Source organism: Pelecanus crispus, chromosome 26 (assembly GCF_030463565.1).
Source record: "Pelecanus crispus isolate bPelCri1 chromosome 26, bPelCri1.pri, whole genome shotgun sequence".
Classification (NCBI taxonomy): Eukaryota; Metazoa; Chordata; class Aves; order Pelecaniformes; family Pelecanidae; genus Pelecanus; species Pelecanus crispus.
The window spans coordinates 3035543-3054051 of NC_134668.1; the positions used below are offsets into that span (position 1 = coordinate 3035543).

General features: G+C 70.4%; 1 protein-coding gene across 1 annotated transcript; it reads left to right on the forward strand.

Annotated features, from left to right (window-relative positions):
• Positions 1 to 14335: 14335 nt before the first annotated feature.
• Positions 14336 to 15331, forward strand: SP7 (Sp7 transcription factor). The gene has a single exon (XM_075725072.1). The coding sequence runs from the start codon at positions 14336 to 14338 to the stop codon at positions 15329 to 15331; it is 996 nt and encodes a 331-aa protein (XP_075581187.1).
• Positions 15332 to 18509: the final 3178 nt, after the last annotated feature.

Below are 18509 nucleotides of genomic sequence, written 5' to 3' on the forward strand. Positions count from 1 at the left end.
CGCGGGGGAAAGGCGGGCTCGCTCACTGACGGGCGCACCGCCCAATCCGAGCTCGGAGGCGGTGGCCGCGGCGGGGCGCCGCGCCAATGAGGACGGCGGTCCGTCTCAAACTGGCCAATGGGCGCCGCGGGGAGGCGGGGCGAGCGGGCGGGCTGCGCCCTTGGAGGGACGGCTTGGCGGCGCCCGGAATGTGGCGGAAAAGGCGCCATTTTGGTGCTGGCTCCGCCCCGGCAGCCGCGGCCGCTTTGCCCCGAGCTGGCCGCCCCCACGCCCGGGCGGCGCCCGCGGGGCGGCCACGTAACCCGGGCCGTGTCGCGACAGCGTCGCTCTTCGCCCCCCCCGTCACTTTTTCCTGTCACGAGCCGCCTCAGCGCCGTCGCGACAGCCGCCATCCCGGTGCGACGTGTCCTCACGGGCCCTCGGCGGGGCCTCGTCGCTGTGTAAACATCCCCAGGGCCCTGTCACCACGAAGGGCCCTCGAGGCCCTGTCACGACATGCCCCACATCCTGCCACAGCACCCAGCCCTGTCATGACAGGGGCTGTCACCGCCTGGGCCTGTCCCCTCCTCTGCCGTGAGCTCCTGTGGTCAACCCCGCTCTGGGCATGGCGGGGGGGGGAGGCTTTTGGGGGGGCTCACAGGAAAAAGCCCCTGGTTTGCAAAAAACGGGGGTTTTGACGGTAACGAGGCACGAGGGGCCCGGGGACGCGGCCGCACGGCCACCCTGGCGCCGCAGGCGGGCACGGCCGGTGACAGACCTGGGGGGCACAAGAGCTGATGTTTAATGTCTTTTTTTTTGTCTTTTTTTTTTTTTGTTTTCCAGCATCAAAGCCGCCCGCCCAACACGGCACCATCCCCCCCCCCCCGAGCCGCCCGTCCGCCCGCTGCCCGATCCTGCCGGCCACCGCCCTTTGATGTCCCCCGGTGACGGGGGCCACGGAGCCCCCCACCCCAGCACCCCCCGCCGCCCCGCTGTTGATTTTGGAGGCGCTGCCGGGGCCAGCGAACCCCTCGCCCGGCACCCCGCCGGCCGCCCGGATGCCGTCTGCGCTGTGACCTTTTTATTTTCCACTTTTTTTGGCCCAATTCCCTTCATCCCGCAGCTGGAAAATTGCCGTCGCTCACCGTGACCTCACCCTGCTTCCAGCGGAACTGTTTTATTTCGGCTTCTCGGCCGCGCCGGCCGACTGCGAGCCCCCAGAGTCATTAAAACAACGCTGGGCGAAGAGCAGAGACCCACCCGAGGAGGCGAAATAAAACCAAACCCTCCCGCAGCTGGTGGTTTTTCGGGACAACCCCTCATCCTGGCTCCGGCACTGCACGGAGCCTGTCCCCCAAAACCCCGGCAGCGGGGACGGGACAGCCATCCTGCCCGCTGTCCCCTTGCTTCTGAGCAAAGGGGCGGCTTCGTCCCCCAGTGCCGGCGGGGAGGAGGCCGCCGCTTCGCCCCGGACCCTGCTGCGGCCTTGAAGCCACCTCTGCCGCAGCCGCCAGGGCCGAGGGGGGTCCCCGTCCCGGTGCCCCCCGCGCCGAGCGGATGCGGCGCTTCCTTCCATCCCGGCCCATGTCCTGCCAGCTGCGGCGTCGGCAGCTGCTGGGGGACCGGTCCCCCGCCGTGCCTCAGTTTCCCCTCCTGACCTCCATGGGGACATGGAGCGTGCGTCCGCCCAGCCCCATGCCTCGGTGCTGCTGGGGAAGGGACAAGCTCGGGCTTTCTTGGTTTGTCCCTGTTGTGGCATCCCCAGGGCTGGTGATGCTGCCGGGGCTGCGCTTCGCAGCCCCCCTGCCCCAAACGGGCCGGGCCCGGCAGCGTCACCAGCCCCGGGGTGGGTGGGGGACGCGGGGACCGTCCCCATCCCCCCGGCGCTGCGCCCCAGGCAGCTCATCGCACCCCCCGGGCACAGCCTTGCCCGCGCTTCTTGGGGTGACACCTGTGGCCACCGTCGCCTCCTCCTCCTCCTCCTCCGGCCGCTGCCCCCATCCTTCCCCGCCGGGGGGGATGATGGGGACCCAGGGACAGGGCTGGTGGCCATGGGGGGCTGGGGGTGGCCACCGCAGGGCTCCCACCCCGTTGGCACCCCGTCACTCCCACCCCGTCACCCCCACCTGGACCCCCCCAGTAGCCCCACCCCAGCAGCCCCCCATTAACCCCTCTGCCCCCCCTGTACCCCCATTAACCCCCCTGCACCCCGTACCCCCATTAACCCCCCAGCAGCCCCCCCAATAACCCCACTGCCCCCTGTACCCCCCATTAACCCCTCTGCCCCCCCGTATCCCCCATTAACCCCACTGCCCCCCAGCACCCCCCCATTAACCCCACTGCCCCCCCGTACCCCCCATTAACCCCTCTGCCCCCCCAGCAGCCCCCCCCTTAACCCCACTGCCCCCTCGTACCCCCCATTAACCCCTCTGCCCCCCCAGCGGCCCCCCATTAACCCCTCTGCCCCCTCGTACCCCCCCATTAACACCTCTGCCCCCCCAGCAGCCCCCCATTAACCCCTCTGCCCCCCCCGTATCCCCCATTAACCCCTCTGCCCCCCGTACCCCCCCATTAACCCCACTGCCCCCCCCGCACCCCCCATTAACCCCACTGCCCCCCGTACCCCCATTAACCCCTCTGCCCCCCCAGCAGTCCCCCATTAACCCCACTGCCCCCCGTACCCCCATTAACCCCTCTGCCCCCCGTACCCCCATTAACCCCTCTGCCCCCCCAGCAGTCCCCCATTAACCCCACTGCCCCCCGTACCCCCATTAACCCCTCTGCCCCCCCAGCAGCCCCCCATTAACCCCACTGCCCCCCCGCACCCCCCATTAACCCCTCTGCCCCCCAGCAGCCCCCCATTAACCCCTCTGCCCCCCCGTACCCCCATTAACCCCACTGCCCCCCAGCAGCCCCCCATTAACCCCTCTGCCCCCCCGTACCCCCATTAACCCCACTGCCCCCCCCCAGCACCCCCCCGTTGCCCCCCGGTGGCCCCGCCCCCAGCCCCTCCGTCCCAGCGCCCCCTGGTGGCTGCAGCGGGTCGGTGCCGCCCCCGGGCGCGGGTCTCTGCTGCCCCCTGGCGGGGGCGCCTGTCACCGCTGTCCCCAGCGGGGTCCGCAGCGGAGCCCAGCCCGGAGCCGGTCCCTGCCCTGTGCCCAGCAGCGCCCTGTCCTGTCCCTAACAGTGCCCTGTCCTGTCCCTGTCCTGTCCCTAACAGTGCCCTGCCCCTGCCCTGTCCCCAGCAGCGCCCTGTCCTGTCCCTGTCCTGTCCTGTCCCTAACAGTGCCCTGTCCTGTCCTGTCCTGTCCCTAACAGTGCCCTGTCCTGTCCTGTCCCTGTCCTGTCCTGTCCCTAACAGTGCTCTGTCCTGTCCCTAACAGTGCCCTGTCCTGTCCTGTCCCTGTCCTGTCCTGTCCCTAACAGTGCCCTGTCCTGTCCCTGCCCTGTCCCCAGCAGTGCCCTGTCCTGTCCCCAGCAGTGCCCTGTCCTGTCCCTAACAGTGCCCTGTCCTGCCCCTGCCCTGTCCCCAGCAGTGCCCTGTCCTGTCCCTGTCCTGTCCTGTCCCTAACAGTGCCCTGTCCTGTCCTGTCCCTGTCTTGTCCTGTCTCTAACAGTGCCCTGTCCTGCCCCTGCCCTGTCCCCAGCAGTGCCCTGTCCTGTCCCCAGCAGTGCCCTGTCCTGTCCCTAACAGTGCCCTGTCCTGCCCCTGCCCTGTCCCCAGCAGTGCCCTGTCCTGTCCCTGTCCTGTCCTGTCCCTAACAGTGCCCTGTCCTGTCCCTGCCCTGTCCCCAGCAGTGCCCTGTCCTGTCCTGTCCCCAGCAGTGCCCTGTCCTGTCCCTAACAGTGCCCTGTCCTGTCCCTGTCCTGTCCCGTCCCTGTCCCTGTCCTGTCCCGTCCTTGTCCCTGTCCTGTCCCCAGCAGTGCCCTGTCCTGTCCCTGCCCAGCAGTGCCCTGTCCCTGTCCTGTCCCTGTCCTGTCCCTGTCCTGTCCCGTCCCTGTCCTGTCCCTGCCCAGCAGTGCCCTGTCCCTAACCATGCCCTGTCCTGTCCCTGTCCCTGTCCCCAGCAGTGCCCTGTCCCTAACCATGCCCTGTCCTGTCCCTGTCCCTGTCCCCAGCAGTGCCCTGTCCCTAACCGTGCCCTGTCCTGTCCCTGTCCCTAACAGTGCCCTGTCCTGTCCCTGCCCTGTCCTGTCCCTTTCCTGTCCCCAGCAGTGCCCTGTCCTGTCCTGTCCCTAACAGTGCCCTGTCCCTAACAGTGCACTGTCCTGTCCTGTCCTGCCCTGTCCCTGTCCCCAGCAGTGCCCAGCCCTGTCCCTAACGGTGCCCTGTCCTGTCCTGTCCTGTCCTCTCTTGTCCTGTCCTGTCCTGACCCCAGCACAGCCCTGTCCTGTCCCTGTCCCCAGCCCTCTGACCCCAGCCCAGCCCTGTCCTGCCCTGACCCCAGCCCTGTCCCTGCCCTGTCCCCAACTCTGTCCTGTCCCCAACAATGTCCCCAACCCTCTCCTGTCCCCATCCCTGTCCTGTCCACAGTCTGGTCCCCAACCCTGTCCTTGTCCCCATCCCCAGCTCTGTCATTTCCCAACCCTGTCCTGTTCCTGTCCCTCCACTGTCCCCAACCTTGTTAATGCCCTTTCTTTGTCCTGTGCCTGCTGCTGTCCCCAGCACTCCCCTGTCCTGTCCCAGTTCCTCTCCCCATCCCCAGTTCTGTCCCTGTCCCGTCCCCAACCCTGTCCTGTCCCTGTCCCCAAACCTCTCTGTCCCCAACCCTGTCCTGTCCCTGTCCCTGTGCTAGCTGTTACTGTCCCCATCCCTGTCCCTGTCCTGTCCGCATCCCTGTCCACGTCCCCACCCCTGTTCCTTGTCCTCAACTCCATTCCCCTCCCTGTCCCTGTCCCCCCCCATCCCCACGTCGCACTGTCTGTGTTAGCGCTGGGGACACCGGACGGGGGCTGAGGAGCCCCCAGCTCTGCCTGGGGGGATGGCCCAGTATGGGGACACTGGGACCAGCCTGGGGGGGAGAGGGACACTGGGGTGGGTAATGGGGGCACTGGGACCAGTCTGGGAGTGCATGGGGACACTGGGATGAGGAACGGGGGTGCTGGGACCAGCCTGGGGCAGGGAGAGAGGCACAGGGGGGGGTAACGCAGCCACTGGGACCAGTCTGGGGGGGACTGGGGACACTGGGGCGGGTGATGGGGGCACTGGGGTGGGTGCAGGGGCAGTGGGAGCAGCCTGGGGTGCCCAGCCCCCCGGGCCCCCCCCGGGAGCGTCCCCCCGGGCCCCCCCGCAGGTCGCGGCCACGGAGGAATCAGGGCGACGCCGGGCGACTCCCAGCAATTTTGGGTTGGGAACCGCAGAAATGCAGCGTGGCGCGAGCCAGGCCCGGCCCGACCGCGGGGACAGGGACCAGGATGGGGACAGGGCATGGCCGGGGGGCCCAGGGCACCGGGGGGGCCCTGGCAGCTTGGGCGGGTCCCAGGGCTTGGGGGGCACCTGGGGGGACCCACGGCACCACGGGCCCTGGCAACCTGGGGGTCCAAGGACATCAGGGGGGTCTCAGGGCGGGGATGATCCCTGGCAGCTTGGGGGGGCCCCAAGACACCATGGGGGGGGGTCCTGGCAGCTGGGGGGAGTCACAGGGCTTGGGAGGGACCTGAGAGGGGACCCCACTTGCCATGGGGGGGTCCCTGGCAGCCCCGGGGGCAATGTGGCAGTTTGGGGGGGGGGGAGCATGCGGGATCTGGGGGAGGGTGTCTTGGCAGCCTGGGGGGGTCCCAGGCCCCCGGGGGGGTCCTTTGGCAGCTGGAGGGGGGTCAGGCCCCCCAATGCCAGTCCCGCGGCTGCTGCTGCCACCGCTTTGATGCGGCTTCTGCACCGCAGTGCAATGAGAGCCACATGGCGGGGGGAGGGATGGGGGGACAGATGGGGGACAGACGGACGGGGCGTAGGCCATGGGGGCTTCTCCGTGGTACCTGGGGTCCATACCTGTCACCCTGCGGTCCGCCCTGCTGTCCTGGGGTCTGTCCGGCCGTCCTGGGGGTCCATTGCTGCCCCCCCCGCTCTGTCCCTGTCCCCCCCAGGGTCAGTCCCCGTGTCCCCACGGGCCGGGCCTGTCCCCCGTGGCCACCGCAGTTATTTCTGGCCCGGCCGGGGGATAATTAGAGGGTGGGAAGGAAGCGCCAGGGGCGTGGGCACAGCTCGGCCCTGGGGCAACCTCTGCCCCCGGCTTCCCCGGGACCTGGGGACCCCCAGCCGCCCCGGCTGCCTCCGGGTCCTCCCCGTCCCTCCAGCTCCCTCCTGCTCCCCCTTGTCACTTCGGGTCCCCCCGTGTCCCCTTGGGTCCCTCCACATCCCTCAGGTGCCCCCAGTCCCTGTGGGTCCCCCATGGGTCTCCCCAGTCTCCCCCGTGACCCCCTGGGTCCCCCCCAATCTCTCCCATGTCCCTCTGGGTCCCCCATGACCCCCTGGGTCCCCCCCACATTCCCCTGGGACCCCCCAGGTCCCCCCATGTCCCCTGTGTACCCATGGACCACCCACATCCTCCCTATTCCCCTCCTGTCCCCCCAGACCCTATGGATCACCCCAGGCCCTATGGATCCCCCCCCATAAGGGCTGAACTTGGGGGGGGGGGATGCCAGGGCCCACCCGCGCGCCCAGGCCCCCCATGCCAGGTGAGAAGCGGAGCCAGCGCGGTGCCAGGGGGGCTCAGCCCCCCTACGAGCCCTCAGAGACTCCCCGCCACCCCCCCGGTCCCCGCGGCTGGCTGGAGCCCGCGGGTGCTGGCACGCCGTGGCCGGCGCACCCACACGCGCTGGGGCCGCCGCTATTTCGGGGCCTCCGACCGCAAGAGAAACATCCGGGGGCCGGAGCGCGGCGGGGGGGCCAGGGACAGAGGGGACACGGGGGCGGCCGCCGCGCGGGGTGGGGGTGCGTGCGGCCACCCCCGGTGTCCCCCGGCCGGCAGCCTGCCGTGGGGCGCGGGGACGTTGGGGAGGCAGATGCGTGGGGTGGGGACAGCTGCCAGGGGGCCTGGGGACACCAGGCTGGGGGGCTTGGGGACAGCGTGCTGCTGGGGGAGGGCCACATTCCCACTGCTCCTTTCCCAGTGCTCCCCATTCCCAGTGCCCCCAGTACCCCAGTCCCCATTCCCAGTGCCCCCAGTACACCCTCTCAGTGCCCCCAGTTCCCATGCCCCGTGCTCCCTATTCCCAGTGCCCCCAGTCCTCATTTCCAGTGCTCCCCACTCCCAGTCCCCCCAGTCCCCCCAGTCCCCCCTCCCAGTGCCTCCAGTTCCCATGCCCAGTGCTCCCTATTCTCAGTGCCCCCAATCCCCACTCCCAGTGTCCCCAGTCCCCATTCCCAGTGCCCCCAGTACACCCTCCCAGTGCCCCCAGTTCCCATGCCCCGTGCTCCCCATTCCCAGTGTCCCCAGTCCCCATTCCCAGTGCTCCCAGTGCCCCAAGTCCGCATTCCCAGTGCTCCCTATTCTCAACGCCCCCAGTCCCCATTCCTAGTGTTCCCTATTCCCAGTACTCCCAGTCCCCACTCCCAGTGCTCCCCATTTGCAGTACCCCCAGTCCCCATTCCCAGTGCCCCAAGTCCCCATTCCCAGCATCCCCAGTCCCCATTCCTGGTGTTCCCCATTCCCCGTAGCCGTCCCCATTCCCAGTGCCCCCAGTCCCCATTCCCAGCATCCCTAGTCCCCATTCCCAGTGCCCGAAGTCCCCTTCCCAGCATCCCCAGTCCCCATTCCTGGTGTTCCCTATTCCCAGTCCTCCCAGTCCCCACTCCCAGTGCCCCCCATTGGCAGTACCCCCAGTGCCGGTGCTCCCGGTCCCCGCTCCCCGTGCCCCCCCGCGCACACATGGAAGCGATTCGTGGGCTGATTTTCGCTCCCCTTTGAAGGGCCGCGGTGCCCCCAGCCCAGCTGCTGGCGCTTACCGCAGGGCGCCTGGGTCCCCGCGCTGCCGGGGGGGCCGCGGCTACAGCGGGGGGGATCCCCCGCCCTGCGCACCGGGACGGGGACGGGGACATCTCCGGCCCTGCCTGGCGACTGCAACCCCCATCCTGCTGAGACCCCCCCCGAACTCGTGCCATGGGGGCTGAGACCCCCCCCAAACTCGTGTCAGGGGGGCTGAGCCCTCGCCTTACTCATGCCATGGGGGCTGAGACCCCCCCCTCAAACTCATGCCATGGGGCTGAGACCCCCCAAACTCATGCCATGGGAGCTGAGCCCCCCCAAACTCATGTCCTGAGCCAGGCTGACAGATGGGGGTAAATGAGTCGGGGGGGGGGAGAGGGGAAGGAGGGAGGGGTGGCGGTGGGAAGGGGGGAGGGATGGAGGGGAGGGATGGAGGGGTGGCTGGAGAGCTGGGGGTGCAGGGGTGGCCGGGGGTGCAGGGGTGGCCGGGGGGTGCTGGGGTGCAGGGGGGCGGCCGGGGGTGCAGGGGGGCCGAGGGGTGCAGGGGTGGTTGGGGGGTGCCGGGGCGTGGCTGGGGGTGCAGGGGGGTGCGGGGGTGGCTGGGGGGTGGAGGGGCAGCCAGGGGTGCAGGGGGGTGCAGGGGTGGCCGGGGGGCGGCCGGGGGTGCAGGGGGGGCCGAGGGGTGCAGGGGTGGTTGGGGGGTGCCGGGGCGTGGCCGGGGGGTGGAGGGGCGGCCAGGGGTGCAGGGGGGTGCAGGGATGGCCGGGGGTGCAGGGGGGTGCAGGGGTGGTTGGGGGGTGCCGGGGCGTGGCCGGGGGGTGGAGGGGCGGCCAGGGGTGCAGGGGGCTGCAGGGATGGCCGGGGGTGCAGGGGGGTGTAGGGGGGTGCAGGGACGGCCGGGGGGGCCGAGGGGTGCAGGGGTGGTTGGGGGGTGCCGGGGGGTGCCGGGGGGTGCAGGGGGGCGGCCGGGGGTGCAGGGGTGGTTGGGGGGTGCAGGGGCGGTTGGGGGGTGCAGGGGGGTGCAGGGGTGGTTGGGGGGTGCAGGGGGGGGCGGCCGGGGGTGCCGGGGGGCGGCGGGAAGCGCAGCTGGGCACGGGCAGTGGGGAAGGGCCCCCCCGCCCCCGCCCCGAGCGAGCCCCGGCGTCCGGCCGGTATAAATACCGGGTAATTGCGGGGGCCCCGAGCGCGGCCGTGGGGGCCGTGGGCGGCCGGGCCCGGCGCCGCCCTGTAATCAGCCCCCGCCGCCGGCCCTCGCCCCCCCCCCGCTCCTCGCTCCGGGCGAGCGCCGGGCTTTGAAGGGACACGGGGGGGGTCCCTGCCCCCCCCGGCCCCAATCCGCCCCCCCGGCCAGGGGACCCGGGCGCTCCCCGGCTGCGCCCCCCCCCCCCGGTGAACCGAACCCTCGCGGTCGACGCCGGTGGGAGCCGAACCCCCATGACCCCCCCCGGGCACCCCCGGGTGCCCCCGCTCCGCCGGCCGAGGCCGAGGAGGGACGGAGCCGCTGTCCCAGTTTGCTCCCAGTCTGTGGGCAGTGGAAGCCCCGGCGGGGGGGGGCCGGGGAGGGGGGCCGGTGGTTGCGGCCTTCGGCGGGCGGCCGCGGCGCCGGCGGCTCCGGAGCGGAAAGCCCTGACTCAGGGCTGGGAAAGGGCCCCGCTGGCTCCCGAACCGCGCTGGGGAGAAACGTAGGGAAGGGGGGAAATAAAAAAGAAAAGGGGGGGGTGAAGAAAAGGGGGGCAAAAACCAGAGTGGTTGGAAGAACCCCCCCATCGTGGGGAAACTGAGGCACGGGGGGATCCCCAGCCCCGTCTCCAGGGCTGTCGTGCCCCTGTCCCCAGCCCGGCTCCCCTGCGAGTGCCCCTTGTCCTTGTCCCCAGCTCTGTCCCCCATCCCCATCCCTGACCTCCACCCCCACCCCCGGCCCTCCTCGTCCCCATTCCTGCTCCATCCCTGACCCCCATCCCCAGCCCTCCGTCCCCATCCCTGCTCCCCCAGCCCCTTTCCCGGTACCTCCAGCTCCATCCCTGGTCCCCCCTCGTCCCCATCCCTGCTCCATCCACATCCCATCCCCATCCCGGGTCCAACTCTGTCCCTGTCCCTGCTCCATCCCCGTCCCTGCTCCATCCCCATCCCTGCTGCCCCAAACTCCGTCCTGGGTCCTGCCTTGTCCCCGTCCCTGCTCCATCCCCATCCTGTCCCTGTCCCCGTCCCTTGTCCCCCATCCCCATCCCAGCCCCTTGTCCCTGCTCCATCCCCATCCTGTCCCTTGTTCCCCCATCCCAGCCCCTCATCCCTGCCCCATCCCCATCCTGTCCCTGTCCCCGTCCCTTGCCCCCCATCCCAGCCCATTGTCCCTGCCCCATCCCCATCCTGTCCCCATCCCTCGCCCCCCATCCCCATCCCAGCCCCTTGTCCCTGCCCCGTCCCCATCCTCTCCCTGTCCCCGACCCTTGCCCCCCATCCCCATCCCAGCCCCGCATCCCTGCCCCATCCCCATTGGCACCCTTTCGGGGGGGTTTCGCCCCATCCCACCGCCGCAGGCCCTGGGCCGAGGAGGGGCCGGGGTGAGGGCCCTCAGGTGCCCCCAGGTCCCCCCCGCCCTTTGCCCTCCCTGCCCCCTCTTCCCCCTTTTGCCTTTTTCCTTCCCCCCTTCCAGCACTTTTCCCGTTTGCCCCCTCCTCGCCCACCCCCTCGCCCCCGCCGGGCCCTTTCTGCCCCCTCCTTCCTCTGCCTTTCCCCTTTCCCCTTTCCCCCAGCCCCTTCCCTGCGGTGCAGCCCCTCTGCGCTGCCCTCCCCGCTCCCGACCCCCAGTCCCTGTCCCCCGGCCCCCCCCGGCCTTCAGCCTCCCTGTCTTCCTCGCTTCACAACTTTTTCCTTTCCTTATATCTTTTTTCTTTTCCTTTTTCCTTTCCTCTCTTCTTATCTCTCCTCTCCTCCTTCCTAATTTCTTTCCCTCTTTTAGCTCCTTGCTCTCTTTGCTCAGGCTCTTTTCCTTCTCCCCCTTTTCCTTCCTCTTTTCCTCTCCTTTCCTTTTCCCTTTCCCGTTTCCTTTTCCCCTTCCCCCTGCCCTGCCCTCCCTTCCCCCGACCCCCCCGGCCCCCCTCCCGGCGAGGGGCGGTTCGGGGCAGGGCTCCCGGCCCCGGTCCCGGCCCGGCCCAGCCCCGCCGCAGCGGCACAGCGGGGCGGGCGGCCCTCGGCGGAGCTGCCTCCTCCCGCAGCGAGCCCCGGGACAGCGGCACCCCCGGCACCCCGCACCCCCGGCACCCCCCGCACCCCCGGACAGCGGCACCCGCATCCCCGCCGCCCGTGCCCACCCCCGGCATCCCCGGACCCGCGGAGCCCCGGAGCGCGGTGAGGAGCCCGGGGAGGGACCCGGGGCAGCCCCGACCCCCGGCAGCCCTGAGGGAGGGGAGGACCCCCGGGACAGGGACCCTTCGGGATGGGGGACACCCCCTCCCCCCCGGCACCTGTGCCAGGCTGGGGGAGACCCCTGGGGTACGGGACCCTCGGGGATGGGGGAGCCCCCCCGGGACAAGGACCCCCGAGATGCGGGACCCCATGGGACAGGGGATCCCCTCTAGGATTGGGGGAGTCCCCCCCGATAGGGACCCACTCGGGGCAGGGGACCCCCCAAGTACAGGACCCTCCAGGACAGGGACCCTCTGGGGAGAGGGACCCCCCGGGACAGGGACCCTCCAGGACAGGGACCCCTCTGGCATGGGGGAGCCCCCTGGGGTACAGGACGCCCCCAGGCTGAGGGAAGCCCCGGGCCCCAGGACCCTCCGGGACAGGACCCCCCCAGGAAAGGAGGCGCCCTTGACTCAGGAAGGGTCCCCGGGGATATGGGACCCCCCGGGGAAGGGGGACCCCCCCCGCCGTGGGACTCGGCCTGGAGAGGACCCAGGTGTCCGGGCGTGGGGCTCGCTGGCCCCGGGGATATTTTCAGCCCTGGGACTTTGTGGCCATCCCCAGGCAGCCTGTCCCCCCCAGCCCCACCCTGTCACCGCCGCCACCGCCGCGCTGGCCACCGGCACCCAGCCCAGGGACCGCTGGGGTCCTGCGGCACCGGGGTGCTGAGCCCTGGGTGCTGGCAGGGCACCCATGGGGCTGCGGTGCCCGGGGAGCTGCCGCTGGGGACACATCCGTCCCCAGGGCCATTGCACCCCGGAGCTGGGAATGGGGACGCATCCATCCCAGGGCCATTGCACCCCGGAGCTGGGAATGGGGGCGCATCCATCCCCAGGGCCATTGCACCCCGGAGCTGGGAATGGGGGCACATCCGTCCCAGGGCCATTGCACCCCGGAGCTGGGAATGGGGGCACATCCGTCCCAGGGCCATTGCACCCCGGAGCTGGGAATGGGGGCACATCCGTCCCAGGGCCATTGCACCCCGGAGCTGGGAATGGGGGCACATCCGTCCCCAGGGCCCTGGCACCCCCAGACCGGCTGCTGGGAGCACACCCCGTCCCCGGGAGCCTGGCACCCCTTGGGGACGCATCCATCCCCACGGCCACGGTGATGGGGCCACGTCCGCCCCTGGCACGGGGCCGGCCCGGGGACAGGCAGCTCCCTGGGAGGACACCGGGCTGGCACCAGAGGCCACCGCAGTCCCTGGGAGCCATGGGGACCGGGAGATGGGGACCCGGCCTCCCCCATCCCCGCCCGGGGCCCGATCCTCCACCCCTGCTGTCCCCCACCCCGGCAGGACCTGCAACCCGCCGTCCCCAGGGAGGGGACAGGGACACGGAGCCGGTGCCAAGTGCCACCTCCGTCCCAAACTGTCCCCTTGCTGGGGACGGTTTCACCGTGCGAGCAGGGGGAGCCAGGGCCCTGGGGTGACGGGGTGGCTCGGACGCCTGGGCTCCCCGGACGGGGGCAGCCGGGGCTGGGGGCTGGTGCAGGCAGCATGGCCTGGGGGCTCGGCGGCGGGGAAACTGAGGCAGGGGCTGAGGGGGCACCGCTGGGGTCGGGGCTGGGGGCAGTGGGGCAGCAGGGATGGGGACCAGGGATGGGGTTGGGGGACAAGGGACTGGGGACAAGGGACCAGGGTTGGGGTCTGGGGACAAGGGACGGGGGACTTGGGGGATCAGGGACTGGAGTTAGGGGACCAGGGACTGGAGACCAAGGGCTGGGGACAGGGGACAAGGATTGGGGACCCGAGACTGGGGACTGGGAACCAGGCACCGGGGGATCAGGGAAAAGGGGCTGGGGACCAGGGACCCCCAGCGCAGGGGCTGGACCCGTCCCACCCCGGGGGGCTGCTCCAGAGTGGGGGGGACACACAGGAGGGGTCGGGGTCCCTGGCACAGCAGAGGCCATGCAGAGCCACAAAGCCACCGGCTCTCCCCCCGCCAGCCCTGCGGCAGCCACTCATGCACTGAGCTCGCGCCGTTCTCAGCCCGCAGCTCCCGGCTCCCCGGGGCGCCTGCCCTGCTCCTAATTTCCCGGCGCAAGCGGAGCTGATTTATGGGAGGTTTACACTATTTTAAGCGTGCCTCCGTTAGACGCTCGCCCTGGTTTTAATTACCTCGGCTCTCGCGGCAGGGCAGCGTTCCCGGGGCACAGGCCTGGCCCTTGTTATCCTTGGAAAACCGGGAGCGCGCTGCGGCCGCGGCCGGGGCCGGCTTAAAAATAGGCGCAATAACCACGGCAAAAGGCGGGGGGACCCCCCAAAAAAAAAAGCTGGAAAAGCCACAAAGTGGGTGAAGGGGAGGGATACGTTTAAAAAAAATTAAAGGGAAAAACTAGGGGTGATGGGGGGGGGCAGCTCATGACGCCCGGTCTCAGCCCGCGGCAGCTGAAAGCCATGAAGGGCATAAAAGCAGAGGAAGTCACCCGGGGAGCGGGGCGGCCACAGGGTAATTCGATTAAAAGGCCATAAAAGCAGAAGGAGCCGAGATTGGGAGTAGGGGGAGGCTGGGGGTGGCGGGGAGGGGGCCCTGCCGCCGGCACAACCCTGCTACCAGCCCTTGGAGAAGCCCCTGCCAGGACGCCGCTGCTCTGCAGGGGGAAACTGAGGCACGGGGAGCACGGGGGGGCTGGGGAGGGAGACGATGGCTGTCACCGTGGGGCGTCACCGCGGGGCTCGGTGGAGCCGGAGCGCGGGTGCTGCCTGGGGCTGGGCACCCCACGGGGCTCAGAGCCCCCTGCACTGGGTGCCCCACGGTGCTTGACACCCTAATACTGGGTGCTCCGCATTGCTGGGCGCCCCACGGTCCAAGGTACCCCAATACTGGGTGCCCTGTTGCACCGTGGTGCCCTGTTGCACCGGGCACCTTACAGCACTGGGTGCCCCCCTCTATCTCCCTCCCCGCAGTGCCCTAACACCCATCTCCCTCTTCCCACAGGCTGCCGGGCGCCATGGTCCCGTGCCCCCGCTGACGCCGCCCCCGCCACCTCGGGGTGCTCCCACCCGTCCCCCCGCCGCCGCCGCCATGGGCGACTCCTACACCGCTGCCTTCCCCAGCGCCCCGGGGCTGCTCTCGCCCTCGGCCAGCCCCCAGGCATCGCCCGGCCCCTACGGCCCCGACTACAGCCCCTTCGGCCACCCCTTCCCGGCACCCACCGGCGCCCAGGAGGTGCTGGGTGCCCCCGTGGTGGTGACGGCCAAGGGGCACCCCCCAGGCGACTGCCTGCCAGGCGTCTACCCCTCGCTGGAGATGCCGCATCCCTACGGCTCCTGGTACAAGGGCGGCATCGGCGGGGGGCTGCCGGGGGGCTCGGGGCCGGCAGCACCCTCCTGGTGGGACGTGCACCCCAACGGGGGCTGGCTGGGGGGGCCGGCAGGCGCCGAGGGGCTGCAGGGCTCGCTGCAGGGCCAGCCCACCCTCAGCCCCCCGCTTCCCACTTACGGCTCCGACTTCGGGGCTCTCAACCCCCCACCCTACACCAGTAACCCCACCGCACCCCCCGCCCCGAAAGCCAACCCAGGCGAAACCCCTAAGGGACCACGTGGCGGTTCATTAGGGGGTCGGCCGGCCTGCGATTGTCCCAATTGCCAAGAGCTGGAGCGCTTGGGGGGTCCGGGAGGATCCCGACGGAAGCCGGTGCACAGCTGCCACATCCCGGGCTGCGGGAAGGTGTACGGCAAAGCGTCCCACCTGAAAGCCCACCTGCGCTGGCACACGGGCGAGCGCCCCTTCGTCTGCAACTGGCTCTTCTGCGGCAAGCGCTTCACCCGCTCCGACGAGCTGGAACGGCACGTCCGCACCCACACGCGGGAGAAGAAATTCACGTGTCTCCTTTGCAGCAAGCGCTTCACCCGCAGCGACCATCTCAGCAAGCACCAGAAGACCCACGCCGAAGCCGGCCCCCCCAAACCACCCCCCACCGGTACCGGGGAGCAGCCCCCCGCTTCTCCTCGGCAGCCTCCGGCTTCTCCCGGTAAAGACGCCGGTAGCCCGGAGGCTGGCAGTTTGTTGGAGATTTGAGCCTTCGTCCTCCATCCTCATCCTCCTCTGCGCCGTTGGGGATATTTATTATGGGGTGCTGCCCCCCCCCCCCAAAAAAAAACCCACATTCCCCCCCCCAGGGCTGGCAGCAGCTCCTTGTTAGCAATTATAATTTATGTCTTAAATTATGGGGGGGCTCTCCGAGCGCTCTGGGGCTCACTGGGGGGGTGCCGAGGTGAGACACCTCCCCCTTTTCTCCCCCCCCCATCTTCTCACCCCCAAAACCTCGCCGGCCGCCTCGCGCCCCCCGCACAGAGCTCAGGGACAGGGTTCACCCCTTCTCCTCCGCCTCCGGCCTCGTTAGCACGCCCGGTTCGTTAGGCCCTAATGTAACGTCCACCCCCTCCCCTTTTTTAGCTGGCTGCCCCCCCAAAGCAATAAAGGGATTGCTAAGGCGTGAAAGCGGAGCTGTGCCCCCTTCTCCTGCGCCCGCGGGGCTGAGGCCGGGCAGCTTCGTCGCAGGGATGGGCTCCGACGTCCTCCTGCGGCTCCGGGTGCTCGAAGGGAAACTGAGGCACGGAGGGGACGCGGCCCCGCTCAGGGTCGCCACGTCCTCGCCCTGCAGGGGTGGCGGGAGCCCAGTGGGGCTGGGGTCAGCCCGGCTCCGTCCCCCACGCCGGCTCCCGGTGCCTCCATAGCCCCACGCCACGGGCTGCTCGTGGTCCCCTGTCCCCAGGACCCTGTTGCCCTCCATCCCTGCAGCCCCAGGACCCCGCATCCCTTGTCCCTGTTTCCTGCGTCTCCCCGTGGCCAGGACCCCCTGGTCCCACGTCCCTGTCACGCTGTGCCCCCGGGACCCCCGTACCCCGTGTCCTTGTAACACCATATCTGCTGTCCCCGCGTCCCTCTGGCCCGGGACCCTGCGACCCTGTACCCCTCTGCCCCCATCTCCCCGGGCATGGGGACCACCCCAAGCCGCTTTTGGGGGCCTGACGGGACTTTTCCATCTGCGCACGGCAGCGGCGGTTGCGCCAGCCTCGCCCCGCATGCACGCGTGCCCCAGCCCTGCACACCCACCCGGGCCAGCCACACGCGTGTCCTCGTGACACCACGTGTCCACAGCCCTGGGGACATCCATGCACAGGAACACGCAGTTGTGTGAGCAGGAACACATGTGTGCGCAGGAACATGCATGTGCACAGGAACACGCATGTGCGCAGGAACACGCGCCTCGCCCTGCGCCTCAGTTTCCGCACCGCAGCGTTGTGGCCAGAGGCCACGTGGCAGCGCAGGGGCATGCGCCGGGGCCGTGCGTGACCAAGGACACCCCAATTTTGGGCGCCACGGGCTGGCAGGGACCCCAGCCCTCCTCCCCCCGAGCACCCCCCCCACCCCCGCCCCCCGCCCTGGGCCCCCGCCAGCCCTTTGATGCGCCCAGCCCCGGTTTGGGGCTTTTCTGAAAAAAAAAAAAAAACACCCAAAAAAGCCACGGAAAAAGGCAAAGGGAGGCAGAAACGGGCTCCCCTCCAGCACAAAGCGGGGGATGGGGGTGCCGGCACCCACCGCCCTGGTGGGGATGGGGACAGGGACAGCAGTGGGTCCCCGCGCCAGCGTGGCGGAGCCCCCGGTGCCACCCCCGGCCACGTGCGCCAGCGCCGGCTGAGTCACGGTGGCCATGGCTCCGCAGAGCTGGCCAGGGCCTGGGGGGTGACACATGCTGCCCCCCACGCTGGGGGAAACTGAGGCACAGGGGTGTCCCCGTGCCGGCGGGGGGGCCAGAGCCCAGCGCCACAGAGGGTGACGGAGCCACCCCCGGGATGGCTCCAGGGGAATTTGGGGCGGCGGGGGCCAGCTCTCCTTGCAGCCCCCCAGCTCCGCTCCCCCCCAGCCACAGGTTTGTTCCTTTCGGGGTGTTTCCCCTCCCCCCCCCCCAAAACCCGCCAGCCCCACTGCCGCTCGCCATGGGTGGGCCAGTGCCAAGGAGAGCATCCAGCCACATCCCCGAGCCAAACCCCGACCCGGCGGCCACCGAGGGCTCGACCGCCCGGAGCCTCCCAAACCGCAGAGCCCGAATGCATCCAACGCCCCCCAAAACCCCGCCAGGGACCCCCCTCTTCGGCAGCGCCGGATTTCCCTGCCTCGCCGCCCCAAGGGGGCCGAGTTTTTGGGGGGCTTGGCTCCCGCCGGTGGGTCCAAGGGAAGGGGAGCCACGAGGCCACGCCAGCCCTGCGGCCGCTCCAATGTCGGCGCCGTCCAAATCGTTGTCTCCTATCAAACCCCTCTCGCTCCGTAACGGGTGAGGAATGCAGGGCCCCCGCCGCAGCCCCCCCCGCCGCAGCCTTTATTTAATATCCTGAAAAAATTAAAATAACTTTTGCGGCCGCTAAGGAAAACACAGAGATAAATATAATAAAAGCGAGCCGAAAACGGGAGGGGAAGGGAAACGGAGAGCCCGGAGCGAGGAGCTGGGAGCCAGCCAAGGCGGGGGGCTGGGCTGGGGGGGAGCCCAGCACCCACTGCCCTGCCTTGGGCACCCGTGGGACCTGGGGGGGGACACGGACACCCACGGGACCTGGGCACCCGTGGGACATGGGGGGGGACACGGACACCCACGGGACCCGGGCACCCGTGGGACATGGGTATGGTGACAGGGGTGGGGGGTGCGGGCACCCGTGGGACCTGGGGGGGGGGGGGGGGGGGCATGGACACCCACGGGACACGGACACCCATGGGACCTGGGTATGGGGGCGGGGGGCATGGACACCCACGGGACCCAGGCACCCGTGGGACCTTGTGGGGGGACACAGACACTCGTGGGACCCGGGCACCCGTGGGACCTGGGTATGGGGGGGGGGGACGACACACACAGACACCAACGGGCCCCGGGCACCCGTGGGACCTAGGTATGGGGGGGGGCACCCGCGGGGCCCGGGCACAGGGTGGGGATGGCCGCGGGCGCCCGTGGGACCCGGGCATGGACAGAGAACGGATGCGGGCACCCACGGGGCTCACGCACAGGCAGGTGAAGGTTGCGCCCGTGGGACCCGTGCGCAGGGGGGGCACCCACGGAAGTGATCCCCCCCCGCGGGACCGTGCACGGGAGGGTCACGGTGTGCGCGGGGCTCCCCCAGTTGCGGGAGGGGGCGAGCAGGACACGGGGGGGGGGCGCCCGGGGACCCCACGGGGGGGGGGGTGCAGGACACGGGGGGGGGCGCCC

Excerpts from the sequence above, each read along its gene's own strand:
- SP7 (XM_075725072.1), top strand. The coding sequence starts at position 14,336 with ATGGGCGACTCCTACACCGCTGCCTTCCCCAGCGCCCCGGGGCTGCTC.